Raw genomic sequence first — 16327 nt, 5'->3', positions numbered from 1 at the left:
TCAAAACGTTTTTTTAATTCAAAAACGTTTCAGAAAAACGTTATAATAAAAAAACAAGTTTTTTTTAACTGCAAGTAAGGAGCGACATTAAAACTTAAAGCCAACAAAAATTATTCCACATATAAAAGGGTTGTCCCCTCCTCAATGCCTTGCTCTTTACGCTAAAGTTTTTTTTATTGTTTAAAAAAGTAGAGTTGAGAGAAAGAGTCAAACTTTAGCGTCAAGAATGGGGTGTTGAGGAGGGGACAACCCCTTTCAAATACAGAATAATTTCTATTCGTTTTAAGTTTTAATGTCACTCCTTACTTTCAGTTAAAAAAAATGTTTTTTATTTATTTAATTTTGCTAAAAACCAGTCATTTGAACAATTATCAAAAGATTTAGTGTCATTTTTAAAGAGACTAAAGATATAGGAAAAATACTATATTCTTGAATTTTGGATAGCTTAACAGCAATTTTCTCCGAATAGGGCAAATATATTAACGAATAAGATTTTGAGAACTATTGCAGGGACATTTATATATCCCAGTCTCCAAGTCCTAGAGGTCGTGATAGCAAATAGTATGAACTTCGTTCCTAATCTTAATTAAATAAATAAAAAACAATTTGTAATTGAAAGCAAGAAGTGACATTAAAACTTAAAACAAGTAGAAACTATTCCGTATATGAAAGAGGCTGTCCCCTCCTCAACACGACTCTTTACGCTGAAGTTTGACCCTGTCTTAACACTCTACTTTTTAAAACAAAAAATAAAACTTCAGCGCAAAGAGCAGGGCTTTGAGGAGGGGACAGCCCCTTTCATATACGGAATAATTTCTGGTCATTTTAAGTTTTAATGTTGCTCCTTACTTTCAGTTAAAAAACATTGTTTTTTATTTAATTTCTGAACGTTTTTGAATTAATGCAGGTTTTGAATGTGGCTCACCACACACGCATAATTAAAACGAAATTTGCATATTAGTTTCACTTTCTTTAAACCGATAATAATCTTATAACTAACCTAAGTTTGATTTTTGTTTCAGTTGTTGAAGAATGACTCCTGAATGTTAAAAAATAATCTTTAGCGTAAGAACAAGCTACTGAAGAGAAGCAACCCATGTCATATATACAATTAAATAAAAAAAAAAACTAGTTTTTTTTAACTGAAAGTAAGGAGCGACATTAAAACTTAAAACCAACAGAAATTACTCCGTATATCAAATGGGTTGTCCCCTCCGCAATCCCTCGCTCTTTACGCTAAAGCTTTTAATTATTTTAAAAAGTAGAATTGTGGTAAAGAGTCAAACTTTAGCGTAAAGTGCGAGGGATTGCGGAGGGGACAACCCATTTCATATACGGAGTAATTTCTGTTCGTTTTAAGTTTTAATATCGCTCCTTACTTTCAGTTAAAAAACTAGTTATTTTTTCATTTAATTTCTGAACGTTTTTGAATTAATGCATGTTTGATTTTGGCTCTCCGCACATACATTATTAACATGAAATTTGTATATTAATTCTTTTTTTGGCAAAATGGCTTTCTCTTTGTTTTTATCGGACATTCTTGAGAAATAAGGGGTGGGGAAGGAGGCCTAGTTGTCCTCCAATTTTTCGGTTACTTAAAAAGGCAACTAGAACTTTAAATTTTTAACAAACGTTTTTATTAGTTAAAAATATACGTAACTTAAGAATTAACTTACGTAACAAACTTTTATATTCTTATATTTTTATTATGTATACGAGGGGGTTTGTACCATCGTTAATACCTCGCTCTTTACACTAAGTCGTAAGTTTTGTCCCAGTTTTTGAAGAATGACCCCTGAATCAGAAAGGCCGTAGAATAAATAGTTGAAATTAATAAAAATACTTTAGCATAGAGAGCGAGGTATTTATCTCCTCCTAAATACCTCGCTCTCTATGCTAAAGTATTTTTAGAACCCCTCATATGTGTAATAATCTCTGTTAAGTTTCAATGCTATTCCTTACTTTCAATTGAAAAAACGTTTTCATGTTTATTTTTCATTGTTTTTTTTTATAGTAATGATAGAAAATCCTGCGCCCTTTTCATTGAATTTTTCTTCCCCCATGACATATTCCTCCAAGAAAAGATCCTCCCACATAGCCCCCTCCCCTCAAACACACCCCCAAACTAAAAAAATTCCCCTGAAAACGTCTGCACACTTCCCAATAACTATTACTGTATGTGAACACTGGTCAAAGTTTGTAATCCCCCCAGGGATTTTGGGGGAGTAAGTCATTCCCAAAGACAGAGTTATGATTGTTTTCGACTATGCGGAACAAAATGGCTATCTCAAAATTTTGATCTGGTGACTTTGGGAAAATAATGAGCGTGGGAGGGGGCCTAGGTGCCCCCCAATTTTTTGGTCACTTAAAAAGGGCACTAGAAATTTTCATTTCCGTTAGAATGAGTCCTCTTGCGACATTCTAGGACCACTTGGTCGATACGATGATTCCTGGGAAAAAAAACAAACAAATAAACACGCACCCGTGATTTGTCTTCTGGCAAAAAATACGAAATTCCACAGTTTTGTAGATAGGAGTTTGAAATTTTCGCTATAGGGTTCTCTGATACACCGAATGCAATGGTGTGATGATTTTGGTTAAGATTTTATGACTTTTAGGGGGTGTTTCCCCCTATTTTCAAAAATAAGGCAAATTTTCTCAGGCTCTTAAATTTTGATGACACAGACTAAATTTGATGAAACTTATATATTTAGAATCTGCATTAAAATCCGATTCATTTCGTGTATCTTTTAGCATCAAAATTCCGTTTTTTGTGGTTTCGTTTACTATTGAGCCGGGTCGCTCCTTGCTACAGTTCGTTACCACGAACTGTTTGATATGTTCTGTTCGTTTTAAGTTTTAATGTTGCTTCTTACTTTCAGTTGAAAACCATTGTTTTTTTTTTGTTAAATTGCTGATCATTTTTTGAATAGTATCGGGAAATCCAGCTCCCCTTCCATGGAAAATTCCCTCCCCCCATGAGAAATTTCTCCACGAAAAGATTCTTCAATGTAACTTGAATTTGCGATATTTGTGGAAATAATTTTGCAAGGCACAGTAACGAAACGGCCAAAGAGGTCGAAACTATTCAGCAATTCTCAAATGACTGAAATGAATGAAAGAAAAGAAAAGAAAATGAAAGAAAAGTTTTTTCAGTTGGAAAAAACTTGTGTGAAAAAACATAAAAATCATAGTTATGAAGCTGCTTAAGGTAAAATTAAATGCTAAGATTGGCTGGAAAATAGCACATTCAAATATTTTCTTATTTCGGTCATTATTTTATAAAATTTGAGCTTTAGTGTAAAAAGCGAGGTATTGACGAGGAGGTGAACTTCCTCATATACGTAATATGAAGGGGTTCATTCCCTCGTCAATACTTCTTTACGCTAAACTTTGAATTTTGTTTCAATTCTTTAAGAATAAGTCCTGAATCACAAAGGCCGTTTAATTAGAATAGATAGCTCTTTTGAAATTGCTAAAAAAAACTTTAGCCTAAACAATGAGGTATTGGAAAGGGGACGAACCCCGTTATATACGTAATAATTTCTGTTCGTTTTAATTTTTAACGGTACTCCTTACTTTTAATTCAAAAACCGTGTTTTTTGAAAATTTAATTTCTGATCGTTTTTTAAATTATGCTGGGATATCCAGCACCCCCTTCATAGAAATCCCCTACCCCTATGAAAATTCCTCCATACAATAGATCCACCCACATAGCCAAATCCCCCCGCCCCACAGGGAAATCCCCCTGAAAACGTCTGTATACTTATCAATAACAAATACTAGTTCTAACAAATAATTACAAATAAATACATAAGTGAACAATAGGCCCTTTTCCTGGGGACTGTGGGGATTAAGTCGTCCTCAAACACAAAGTTATTAGATATTTCGATTATGCTGAACAAAATGGCTGTCTTAAAATTTTGATCCGGTGACTTTTGGAAAAAATGAGCGTGGAAGAGGGCCTAATTGACCTCAAATGTTTTTGGTCACTTAAAAAGGGCACTAAAACTTTTTAATTTCCGTTTGAATGAGCCCTCTCGTGAAATTCTAGTACCCCTAGGTCGATACGATCACACCTGGGGAAAAAAACAATAAAAAAACAAATAAACACGCATCCGTGGTCTTTCTTCTGGCAAAAAATACAAAATTCCAAATTTGTGCAGATAGGAGCTTGAAACCTATAAATTATGGTTCTATGATACGCTGAATCTGATGCTTCATTTAGGTTCTATGGCATTTAGAGAGTGTTTCCCCTTTTTTTCGAAAATAAGGCAAATTGTCTCAGACTCGTAACTTGTGATGGGTAGACTAAACTTGATGAAACTTATATATTCCAAGTCAGCATAGAAATACAATTCTTTTGATATATCTATTGGCATCAAAATTCTGTTTTTTAGATTTTTGGTTACTATTGAGCCGGGTCGCTCCTTACTTACAGTTCGTTACCACGAACTATTTAATAAAAAATGGGCATCTATTATTGTTTGCTTATCCCATAACGACTATGCATTATCAGGTATACGCCCTCTATTAGGGTGTTGGCCACAGGAGTATTTTATGGGAAGGGGGTACCCAAGGCCTTCAAGTTTTCTATTATGGTGATTTGGACAAGCCGAAGGAATATTATGATGAATGGAAAATTGACCTCTGACCTCCCTTCATTACTAAGAATAGCTGCAAATAGATTGAATCGTGTATTATGGGTACTAAAGGGGCAAAAGTTCCTCTATCATTACAAATACAATAGTTCATTTTAAAGATCTTCGTAATTACGGATTTAACCTCTGACCACGCTTCAATCGGTATAATTCAATGAAGCATGAAATAAGGGGGCTGAAAGGGTGCAAAGTGCTCTCTTGCTACAGAGACGATAGTTTCGATATGCTTTATTTTGGAAACCAAGTAAGCCAAGTGTGTTCTTTTTTCTGAAGTGTTTTTTCAACAAAAGTTAAATAAGATGCAAATAGGAGCGGTAGCCGTGTTCATATTTATTGTACCTTGTTTTTGATATCACAGACAAGTAAAAGACACTTAAATAATGAGTTGTTAAAAATGAAAGTAAAACTCAAGATAAGTAAAACGTAAAACTGGTAAAAAGGGGCGACAGTAAAACTTAAGATAGCAATTGCTCTGTATACGAGAGTGGATTCTTCTGATCCTCAACACCTTGTTGTTTATAGGAAACGCGATAGCGCTGCCTAAGAAAAAAAAGATGTTGGCACAATGTACTATTTTTTTTTTTTTGGTTTGTTTGTTTTAGGCCAGGGATCTTCGTATCGAAGGAGTTGTTGTAGAAACTTCGAAAAGTGCTAACTCGATTGGCAATTGAGAAAACTAGGACCCTTTTTAATAGTTGAAAGTGGTTCGAGGGCAACTAGCCCCTTTCCCATTCCCACTATTTTTCCAAACACGTCCAATTAACATTTCCTGCTAGTCATTTTGTTTAACACAGTTGAAAGGTCTGGAAATACGTCTTTGAGGATGACAACCCCTTTCCCTAAGCCCTCAGGGCAAGGGTTGTAAGTTATGCCCTTAGGGCATATAAGGTTTTTATAGAAAGCGTTGTCGTAGAAACTTCAAAAAGTGCTCATTCAATTTAAAATCAAGAGGATTAGTGCCCTTTTTATTAGTCAAAAGTGATTGGAGGGCAAATACTCCTAACCCACGCCCATCATTCCCCAAGCACTTCCAATCAGAATTTTGAGATAGCCATTTTGTTCAACGTAGTTAAAAGGCCTGGAAATTATGTTTTTGAGGATGGAACTCCCCCCCCTCCTCTCCAGACCTAAGGGAAAGAGTTGTAAGTTATATTCCTAGGGGCATGTAAAGATTCTATAGAAAGTGTGGTCATATAAACTTCGGAAGGGGCTCATTGAATTGGTAACCAGAAGCTCTAGTGCCCTTTTTAAGAGTAAAAGTGATTGGAGGGAAGCTAACCCCCCTCCCAAACACACACGTATTGGTGCGAAATGCATCTAATAGAAATTTTAAGATAGCCATTTATTCAAGACAGTCTAAATATCATATAACAAGACTTTTGGGTTTGAAAAAACCCAGAGCCTGAGGGAAAGGGCTGTACGGTATGCCCTTGGGGTCATTTAAGGTTTTTATCAAAAGGATAATTGTATCAAACAGTTCGTGGTACCGAACTGTAGTAAGGAGCGACCCGGCTCAATAGTAACCAAAACTCTAAAAAATTGAATTTTGATATCAATAGCTACACCAAAAGAATTACATTTTAATGCTGATTTGAAATATATAAGTTTCATCAAGTTTAGTCTTACCCAGCAAAAGTTACGAGCCTGAGAAAATTTGCCTTATCTAAGAAAATAGAAGGAAACACCCCATGAAAGTCATAGAATCTTAACGAAAATCCCACCATCAGATTCAGCGTATCAGAGAACCCTACTATAGAAGTTTCAAGCTCCTATCTACAAAAATGTGGAATTTTGTATTTTTTGCCAGAAGACAAATCACGGGTGCGTGTTTATTTGTTTTTGTTTTTTTTTGTTTTTTTTCCCAGGGGTCATTGTATCGACCAATTGGTCCTAGAATGTCGCAAGAGGGCTCATTCTAACGGAAATGAAAAGTTCTAGTGCCCTTTTTAAAAAAGGGCACTTGACCAAAAAAATTGGAGGGCATCTAGGCCCCCTCCCACGCTCATTTTTTCCCAAATTCAACAGATCAAAATTTTGGGATATCCATTTTGTTCAGCGTAGTCAAAAACCATAATAACTATGTATTTGGAGATGATTTACTCCCCCAAAATCCCTGGGGGAGGGGCTGCAAGTTACAAACTTTGACCAGTGTTTACATATAGTAATGGTTATTGGGAAGTGTACAGGCGTTTTCAGGGGGATTTTATTTTGTTTTGGGGGTGGGGCTGAGAGGAGGGGGCCATGTTGGAGGATCTTTCCTTGGAGGAATCTGTCATGGGGGAAGAAAAATTCAAGGAAAAGGGCGCATGATTTTCTAGCATTACTATAAGAAAACAATGAAAAATAAACATGAAAACGTTTTTTCAAATGAAAGGAAGGAGTAGCATTGAAACTTAAAACGAACAGAGATTATAACGCATATGAGGGGCTCTAAAAATACTTTAGCATAAAGAGCGAGGTATTCAGGAGGAGATAAATACCTCGCTCTTTATGCTAAAGTATTTTTAGTAATTTCAACTATTTATTCTACGGCCTTTCTGATTCAGGGGTCATTCTTAAAGAATTGGGACAAAATTTAAGATTTAGTGTAAAAGGCGAGGTATTAACGAGGATACAAACCCCCTTGTATACATAATAAAAATATAAGATTATGAAAGTTTGTTACGTAAGTTGCTAATTTATAAGTTACGTATATTTTTTACTAATAAAACGTTCGTTAAAAATTAAAAGTTCTAGTTGCCTTTTTAAGCAACCAAAAAATTGGAGGGCAACTAGGCCTCCTTCTCCACCCCTTATCTCTCAAAATCGTCTGATCAAAACTAAGAGAAAGCCATTTAGCCAAAAAAAGAATTAATATACAAATTTCATTTTAATAATTTATGTACGGAGAGCCAAAACCAAACATGCATTAATTCAAAAACGTTCAGAAATTAAATAAAAAAAAATATTTTTTTTTAGCTGAAAGTAAGGAGCGACATTAAAACTTAAACGAACAGAAATTACTCCGTATGTAAAATGGGTTGTCCCCTCCGCAATCCTTCGCTCTTTACGCTAAAGTTTGACTCTTTGCCACAATTCTACTTTTTAAAACAAATAAAAGCTTTAGCGTAAAGAGCGAGGGATTGCGGAGGGGACAACCCATTTTATATACATTTAGGATAGCTCTGAGTAGGGTAATAAAACGATTAGAAATTGAATATAAGAAAACAGATTTTTCTCAAGTGAAAGTAAATAGCGACAGTATAACTTTAAGCGAGCAGAAATTATTCCCTATATGACGGATGGTGTCACGTCTCCAAACCCTTGTATTTATAATAAATTTTGACTTTTCATCCCCCAAATATCAGAAGAAAGACTGCTAAAAGACAAGGACAACTAGAATGGTATAAAAAGTATTTCTACATTTCATTTACAACTGGAAATTTTATTGTGGCACATCCATATTTAAAAAAATAAAGTCAAATATTTTAAAAGCACCCAGTAAATCACTCACTTGGAATCTCCCAATGGATAAATTTGTTGCACTCGTATATGTTTTCAGTAAAGTGCTATACAAAACATAGCAGAAAGAGTGATGGGATGGAGAAGGAGACCTAATCTACAATGAACTGCATAATTTACGATCGTTTTGAGTGTTAATGTAGTCGTTTACTTCTGTTTGAAGAAAAACCTCTTTTTCCGTTTGAAACAAACATTTTTTTTGGTGTTTAATTCTGGAAAATATGTAATACTAAAACATATACAATGTAATTTGTGTAGAATACCCTGCTCATGTGAAAATTCTATGTAGGCAGAATATGGCAAAAAGGGCCTTAGTAACATAAAACAGCAATACGTTTCTTCATAAATCGTCAAAAACACTAGGGAACATTTTGTTCAGTAATTACGGATATATATTTGATCTTCTGCACCATAATATAATGTTGGATTGTACAAAAAATAATTGGTAATTGCGGTGGACTGTTTCGAAGTTGTAATAAGATAACTGAAATCAAAATCAAATTATCTTTAATTGACTAGTTCCATTAAAATCTCCTACCAGAAGAAAAATATTACGAAGGAAAAATATGGAGAAAAATATGGAGAAAAAATATTTAATATGAATTTTTTATATATAAAATATAAAAATATTATAAACAATATTATGAAATAGTATTTTTTTTTAAACCATTCACTGATTTGTTTTTAACAACAACTAAAGACTCTCTGGTGTGATCTTTTTTTCTATCCTTTTCTTTCTTTTGTTTACACTTGCACGTTTTTCTCATCCGTTTAGGTTATCTTCTAGAGTATGTGTTAGCTTAATTAGTCTATTATTCTGCTTTGTCCTTGATTTTCGCTGATAAAGACTTTTGGATGTGATGCTGATATGTTCGGAATCCTATTAGTTTCAGCGTACAAAAGTTAATTTTAAGTTTACTGTCTTAATTAAATATTTTGCCTAATAACATATTTTTTTTCTTTATAATTATGAATTGAAGTTGGGAGAAATAGAGGAGAAAAGAGGCCTTAGAGGAGCGGTGGCTGATAGAATATGAACAAGTCTTGAGGAGAGTGGGTACTTTAGCCTATAAGCAGAAAAGCCTATAAGAAAATGCGGAAAAGCCTTCTGTGAGGAAAGCGTAAAAGTAGGGGAAAAAATATGGCTTTAGGCTGCAGAAAACACCCTATGCAGAGACTACACCCTACTCCATCTCCCTTTTACTAAATTTCATAAAATTTCACCTCTGGACCATATTACACTTAAAAAATTTTAATAAAAAATAGCCCATAAATTGTAATCCTCCCCCCTAAAAAAAGAACTATGTAATTTCTTTTCTGTTTCTAGGTTTGAATTTCCAAAAAGAAAAGAGAAAAATGGTGAAAGATAGGCTTGGTATCTTCAAAGCCCAACAAGCTGATTATAGTAGTTCAAGCGACACGTCTTTTGAATCCACTGATAATATATTAATTGAGCGAAAAGAGGCTGCGATAGAAAAATTTCTAACCTCTGTAGATGAAATACAGAAAGATATACATGAAATTCAGGAAAAAATCAATGAATTAAAGAAGAAACAAAGTGAACTAAGCTCAAATGTCATCACCGATACAGAAATAAATAATGATATCCAGTCATTGATACAAGAAATTGAGGGTAAAAGCAAATTCATCCAGAAAAAAATAAAAGAATTTGACAATGAAATCTCGAAGCCGGCTGAAAATAATGCTGAATTCAGAATACGAAAAACTCAGTGTTCAGCTTTATCACAAAACTTTCGAAAAGTGATGTCAGATTACAATAATAGCTTGATTCTTCACAAAGATAAGTGTAAGAAAAGAATTAAGAGACAGTTAGAAATAGCTGGCCGAATAACAACTGAGGAGGAACTAGATGAACTTGTGTTGGAACAAAACTTAAGTATTTTCTCCCAAGATATTATACAAGAATTGAAAGTGGCTAAGCGTGAACTTACGGACATTGAAGACAGACATACAGAATTACTGAAGCTTGAACATTCAATCAAAGAGTTGCATTCTATGTTCATGGATATGTCTTTTCTGGTCGAACAACAGGGTGAAATAATTGATAATATAGAATTCAATGTTACTAATACAGTAGACTATGTCGAACGAGGGGCACAACAAACAAAACAAGCCCGAAAGCTTCAAATAAAATCTAGAAAAAAAATGATATTTTTGGGTATTTGTTTGCTCATATCTATAATTGTTTTGATTATCGTGTTGTTAGTTGTGTTGCCATAATGTTAATATAATTAGATGTGTATCCAACAGCCGAACTGGTGAATATTGAACCGTCTCTACTACCTGGTTATCAGAAATAATGCCTTACGAATGATTAAAAACTACCCCAGATGCCACTAAAAAATTTTTTACATTGGTCTAACAAAGAAATTTTTAGTAGCTTAGTAGTACCATCACGCCAATCTTTAAGAAATGATGTAATTGAAAAAAAAAAAAACTATATTTAACGTTGTAATTTAGACGGAAAAAGCTAAAAATGAGAAGAGAGGATGTTTTGAAAAAGTAACCTATTGACAAGGATTATTCTCTTAACTTAAAAAATATTGTCTTTTTAGATATAATTAAAAATACTTGAAATAATTTTATTTTCAGGGACGAGGTTAAAATCGTATTTTTTGAAGGTTATCCCCACCCCAACACTCTTACAATATGAAGACTACGATACTAATATATACTGCTCGGGAAATTAATGGCAAACAAGCACATTTTCCGTATCTGACACCAGACCCCTCAAGTTCCTTAAAGCCGTGATTAACTGAACTTTAAAACATCGAAATTCAAAATTGAAGTTAGGGTAGACTTCTGTCCCTCAATTCTCTAGAGACCGTCGATTGTCAAAAACCCTTCAAATAACACTTATTCGTTGGCGAAAATAGCGGATTAATTATACCAGCTTGGCAATCTGGTCTCTAGGGTGATCTGAAACGATTCTTTCTGGTAAAAAACTTGTAAATATTTCAGGTAGCTGAAAATATTCTATGGGACTGTTCAAAACAGGGGAATACACGGAAAAATGGTTGCAATCATCTTACAGGTTATTGTGTTCTGCTCATGATAGTACCAATTTTGTTTTAAAAGCAATATCCTTCATAGAGTACACTTTTGAAAAAGAGCTAGACGTTTTCTAAGATTTCTAAGTAACTAGAGGAAATAGAGCAAAATCCTGGCAAACATTTTATAGCATCTTCAAGAAGCTAAGGCCTGATATTAAAAGCGGTATCTTCCGCAAATGAATACTTGAGTACTTTTCAAATATAAATTTCCAATTTTAACATGGGATTTTCGAGTTCTATCAGTTCACTTAATCACGGCCTTAAGCCAAGGCTCTGGTTTAGTGTTTTCATGGCTGTGGTACGCATACCCTAGGGGTACACAAATGCATATCAGTAATGGCAGAATCAATGTATTGACAGGGTTGCCAAGTTCGTAGGGTTGCCAAGTTCCAAACTTTCACCATTGTTTACATATAGTAATTGTTATTGGGAAGTCTACAGACGTTTTCAGGGGGACTTTTTCGCGATGGGGTAGGGTATTACGTGGGAGGATCTTTTCATGGAGGAATTTATCAAGACAGAAGAGAATTCCCATGAAAAAGGCGCAGGATTTTCTAGCATTATTTAAACAAAAAAAAATGAGAAAATAAATTAAAAAAAGTTTTTTTCAATTGAAAGTAGGGAGTAGTATTAAGAATTAAAAACGAAAAAAAATATTACGTGTATAGGGGTGTTCATCTCCTCCTCAATACCTTGCTCTTTATGCAAGAGTATTTTAAATAATTTCAGCTGTTTATTCGACAGCCTTTGTGATTCAGGGATCATTCTTAAAGAATTTGAACAAAACTCAAGCTTTAGTGTAAAGAGCAAAGTATTGACGAAGGAGCGAACCTCCTCATGTACGTAATAAAAATATACAAATGTAAAAGTTCGTTACGTAAGTTAATTCGTAAGTTACGTATATTTTTATACTAATAAAAACTTTCAAAAAAACAAAGGTTCTAGCTGCCTTTTTAAGTAACAAAAAATTGGAGGGCGACTAGGCCTCCTCCCCCACCCCCTTTTTTTTATCAAAATCATCCAATCAAAACTCTGAGAAAGCCATTTAGCCAAAAAAATAATATGCAAATTTCGTTTTAATTATTCATGTACGGTGAGCCAAAATCAAAATATGCATTAATTCAAAATTGTTTAGAAATTAAATAAAAAAGACTAATAAAAAATACACATGTATTTGCTTAATGAAAACAGCACCATCAGATTCAATGTATCAGAGAACCCTATTTCAGAGGTTTCAAGCTTCTATCTGCAAAAATGTGGAATTGTGTAGTTTTTGCCAGAAGAAAGATCACGGATGCTTGTTATTTGTTTGTTTGTTTTTGTTTGTTTTAGTTCTAGAATATCATGAGAGGGCTCAATCAAGTGGAAATTAAAAGTTCCAGTGCTCTTTTTAAGTGACTAAAAAGATTGGAGGGTAAATAGGCCCCTTCCCCACCTCGTTTCCCTATAACTGTCCCATTAAAATTTTTATAATGACATTTGGATCACCATGGTTGTAAGGCCCAATGCCTAAACCTTTTAATAGAACATGACCCTCCCACATCCTCAGGGGAAAGATTTCCTGGGATATTTGAAAAAAAGACATAAAATTAAAGAAGAAAAACAAGTTTTTTCCATTGAAAGTAAGGAGCAACATTAAAACTTGAAACGAACAGAAATTACTACGTATATGAAGGGGGTTGCCTCCTCTTCAACACTTTGCTCTTTACGCTAAAGTTTGAATTTTGTCCCAATTCTTTAAGAACAACTCCTGAAACTCAAGGGTTGTTGAACTGCAACAATAAGAAGCTTTCGTCAAAAGTAATAAGAAACTTTGGCGTAAAGAGCATGGTGTTGAGGAGCAGGCAACTACCTTCATACTCGTTACAATATCTGTTTGTTTCAAGTTTTAATGCTGCTCCTTACTTTCAGTTGAAAAAAACTTGTTTTTTTAATCAAACAAAAACATGATAGTTATGAGAATCGGAAGCCTAATGTGTCTGTTTAAATTATGAAAACACGTTTTGTATTTTTTTACATTTTTGTGGATAGCAGCTTGGGCCCTCTACAGTAGTGTTCTTTGATACACTGAATCTGACGGTGTGATTTTCATCACAGTTATATGACTTATAGGGGTATTTTTCCCTTTTCCAAAAATTTGCCAAATTTCCCCAGGCTCGTCGTTTTGATTGGTAAGACTAAACCTAATGACACTTATATATTTGGAACCAGCATAATAAGCCAATTCTGTGGATTTATCTATTGGTATCAAAATTTTGGTTTTTAGGGTTTCGATTACTATCGAGACGGGGCGCTCCTTACTTACGGTTCGTTACCACGCACAGTTTGAAATGCCCGTGGGCGAGCAAGTATTCTTTGGTAAATATTCCATTTTTGTCTCACGGCTGGGGGATCGAGCTCAAACTCTGGAGCAACTCTTTTTCTTCTTCTTCTTTTTTTTTTGGGGGGGGGGGAGTCAAAGTACTTACAATTTTGCACTGAAGGGAAGTGTGTAAAATATTTTTAGTTGCCACAAAATAGTACGTGCTATAGTTTTTTTTTGTTGTTTTTTCTTCTCGGTCGTCTAACAGGATGTTTGAGTAGTTGTTAATAAATCAGTTATAATTTTTTGTCAATATAACATTTTAGAGATTTTATCTTATCATAGGCAGAGCAATAGCTATGGATATAATTTGCCTGCGTGTTAATTAGACTTTTTAGTGTAGAGAAGGATTAGCGGTTGGGCCGACCTTGCACAGTTTGGACTGATTGTTCACTTCGACACATTAGTGAGGCTCGGCCCTTACGGAAAGATAAGTTTCTTTCACTTTATAATCTTTCATTTAATAGGCATAAATCCTGCGAACATTAAAATCGGGGATTTATTCCCTGGCATATTTGCGGGCTATCCCCTCTGGCCAATTCGAATCCTAGAGGTAATGACGACGAGTACCGGAGACTGCAAATTTGCTGTTTTTTGCTACGGTAACGGTGTTTACAGATTTAATGTTGCTCCTTACTTTCAGTTAAAAAAACTTGTTTTTCTTATTTAATTTCTGAACGTGTTTTAGTTAGACCATGTTTTGATTTCGGCACTCCGCAGATGAATAACTAAAGCGAAATTTGCATATTTATTTATTTGGCTAAATAGCTTTCCCATAGTTTTGATCAAATGATTTTGAGAAGAAAGGAGGGGGAGGAGGCCCAGTTGCCTTCCGATTTTTTGGGTACTTAAAAAGGCAACTAGAACTTTTAGTTTTTTACGAACGTTTTCATTAGTAAAAGATATATGTAAGTTACGAATTAGCTTACGTAACAAACTTCTATATTCGTACATTTTTATTATGTATATGAGAGGGTTTACTCAATCGTCAATACCTTGCTCTTTGCACTAAAGCTTATACTTTGTCCCCTGAATCACAAAGGCCGTAGAATAAATAGTTGAAATTACTAAAAATGCTTTAGCATAAAGATTGAGGTACTAGGAGGAGGTGAACCCCTTACATGCGTAATATTTTCTGTTCGTTTTAATTTTTAATGCTACTCCTTATTTTCAGTTGAAAAAAACTTTTGCACATTTATTTTTTCATTGTTTTTTTAAATAATGCTAGAAAGTACCGCGCCCTCTTTATAGAAATCTTCTTCCCCCATGACAAATTACTCCATGGAAAGTATCCCCCACATAGCCCCCTCTTCTCAACCCCCCTCTCAGCCAAAAATCCCCCTGAAAACGTCTGTACACTCCCCTAAAACCATTACTATATGCAAACACTGGTCAAAATTTGGAACTTGCAGCCCCTCCCACGGGGACTGTGGGGGAATAAGTCGTCCCCAAAGACATAGTTATAAGGTTTTTCTACTATGCTGAATAAAATGGCTATCTAGGAATTAGAGCCAACGACTTTTGGAAAAAATGAGCGTTGGAGGGGGTCTAGGTGCCCTCCAATTCTTTTGGTCACTTTAAAGGGCACTAGAACTTTTCATTTCCGTTTGAATGAGCCCTCTCGCAAATTTCTAGGACCACTGGGTCGATACGATCACCCCTAGGAAAAAGAAAACAAAAAACAAACAAACACGCATCCGTGATTTGTCTTCTGGCAAAAAATACAAAATTCCTCATTTTTGTAGATAGGAACTAATATAGTAGAGTTTTATGATACGCTGAATCTGATGGTGTGATTTTCGTTAATATTCAATGACTTTTAGGGGGTTTTCTCCCCTATTTTCTAAAATAAGGCAAATTTTCTCAGGCTTGTAACTTCTGGTGGGTAGTACTAAACTTGATGAAACTTATATATATGAAATCAGCATTAAAATGCGATTCTTTTGATGTAGCTATTGATATAAAAATTCCTTTTTTTAGAGTTTTGGTTACTATTGAGCCAGGTCGGTCCTTATTACAGTTCGTTACCACGAACTGTTTGATTTTCAGATAATGATGTACGAATTGTAGAACTTAGCAGACAAGCGTTAGTAAATATTTATTAGTATTTATCATTGTTAGTATAAGGACAGATTCATAAACGCTCAGTAGTAAACAATTATGTTCATCATGATAATTACACAAATTATTAATTGTATAAAATAATTAATATTGACTAATCTTAGCTACCCCCAGAAAATCTCAGATACTTAGACAGCAGATTAATACTTAAGGGCCAACCATTCGTCACAGAGTTAACAATAAAAAGTTCATTATCAAACAGAGTGTACGAAAGACAAGGGTCTTGGTCTTGCCCAGGACCCTAGGAATAACAGCATTTTCCTACAATTTTATCTGCTTTCAAATAAGTCGTCTGTTTTTTTAGTTCCCCCCCCCCTCTAACCAAAAAATTTGGCATTAAAGCATGGCATTAAAAATAGTTTTTGCTTCGCATCTCTTTTAAACTTTCCTTTTAAGAAATATGCAATTTTGTCACATGAAAAATCCATGGGGTTTATTGTCCATGGTGTTTTAGATAGATAAAAAATTACTTATCATATATTATGCTATGTGAAATCTATACCGTTTTAAAAACCCGAAGGACCTTAAAAAGAATTTAACAATAATTGTAATCAATTTAATATGTAATTATACATTAATAATGTATAATATACGTATAATTAATTATA

The 16327-nt window shown here is 34.3% G+C and overlaps 1 protein-coding gene across 1 annotated transcript; it reads left to right on the top strand.

The window, feature by feature from the left end:
- The first annotated feature begins 9518 nt into the window (after positions 1-9518).
- Positions 9519-10403, top strand: LOC136027721 (syntaxin-1A-like). Its single transcript, XM_065705176.1, has one exon. The coding sequence runs from the start codon at positions 9519-9521 to the stop codon at positions 10401-10403; it is 885 nt and encodes a 294-aa protein (XP_065561248.1).
- The last annotated feature ends 5924 nt before the right edge of the window (positions 10404-16327 follow it).

Source organism: Artemia franciscana, chromosome 5 (genome assembly GCF_032884065.1).
Source record: "Artemia franciscana chromosome 5, ASM3288406v1, whole genome shotgun sequence".
NCBI classification, from domain to species: domain Eukaryota; kingdom Metazoa; phylum Arthropoda; class Branchiopoda; order Anostraca; family Artemiidae; genus Artemia; species Artemia franciscana.
This window is presented reverse-complemented; position numbering and strand designations above follow the sequence as displayed.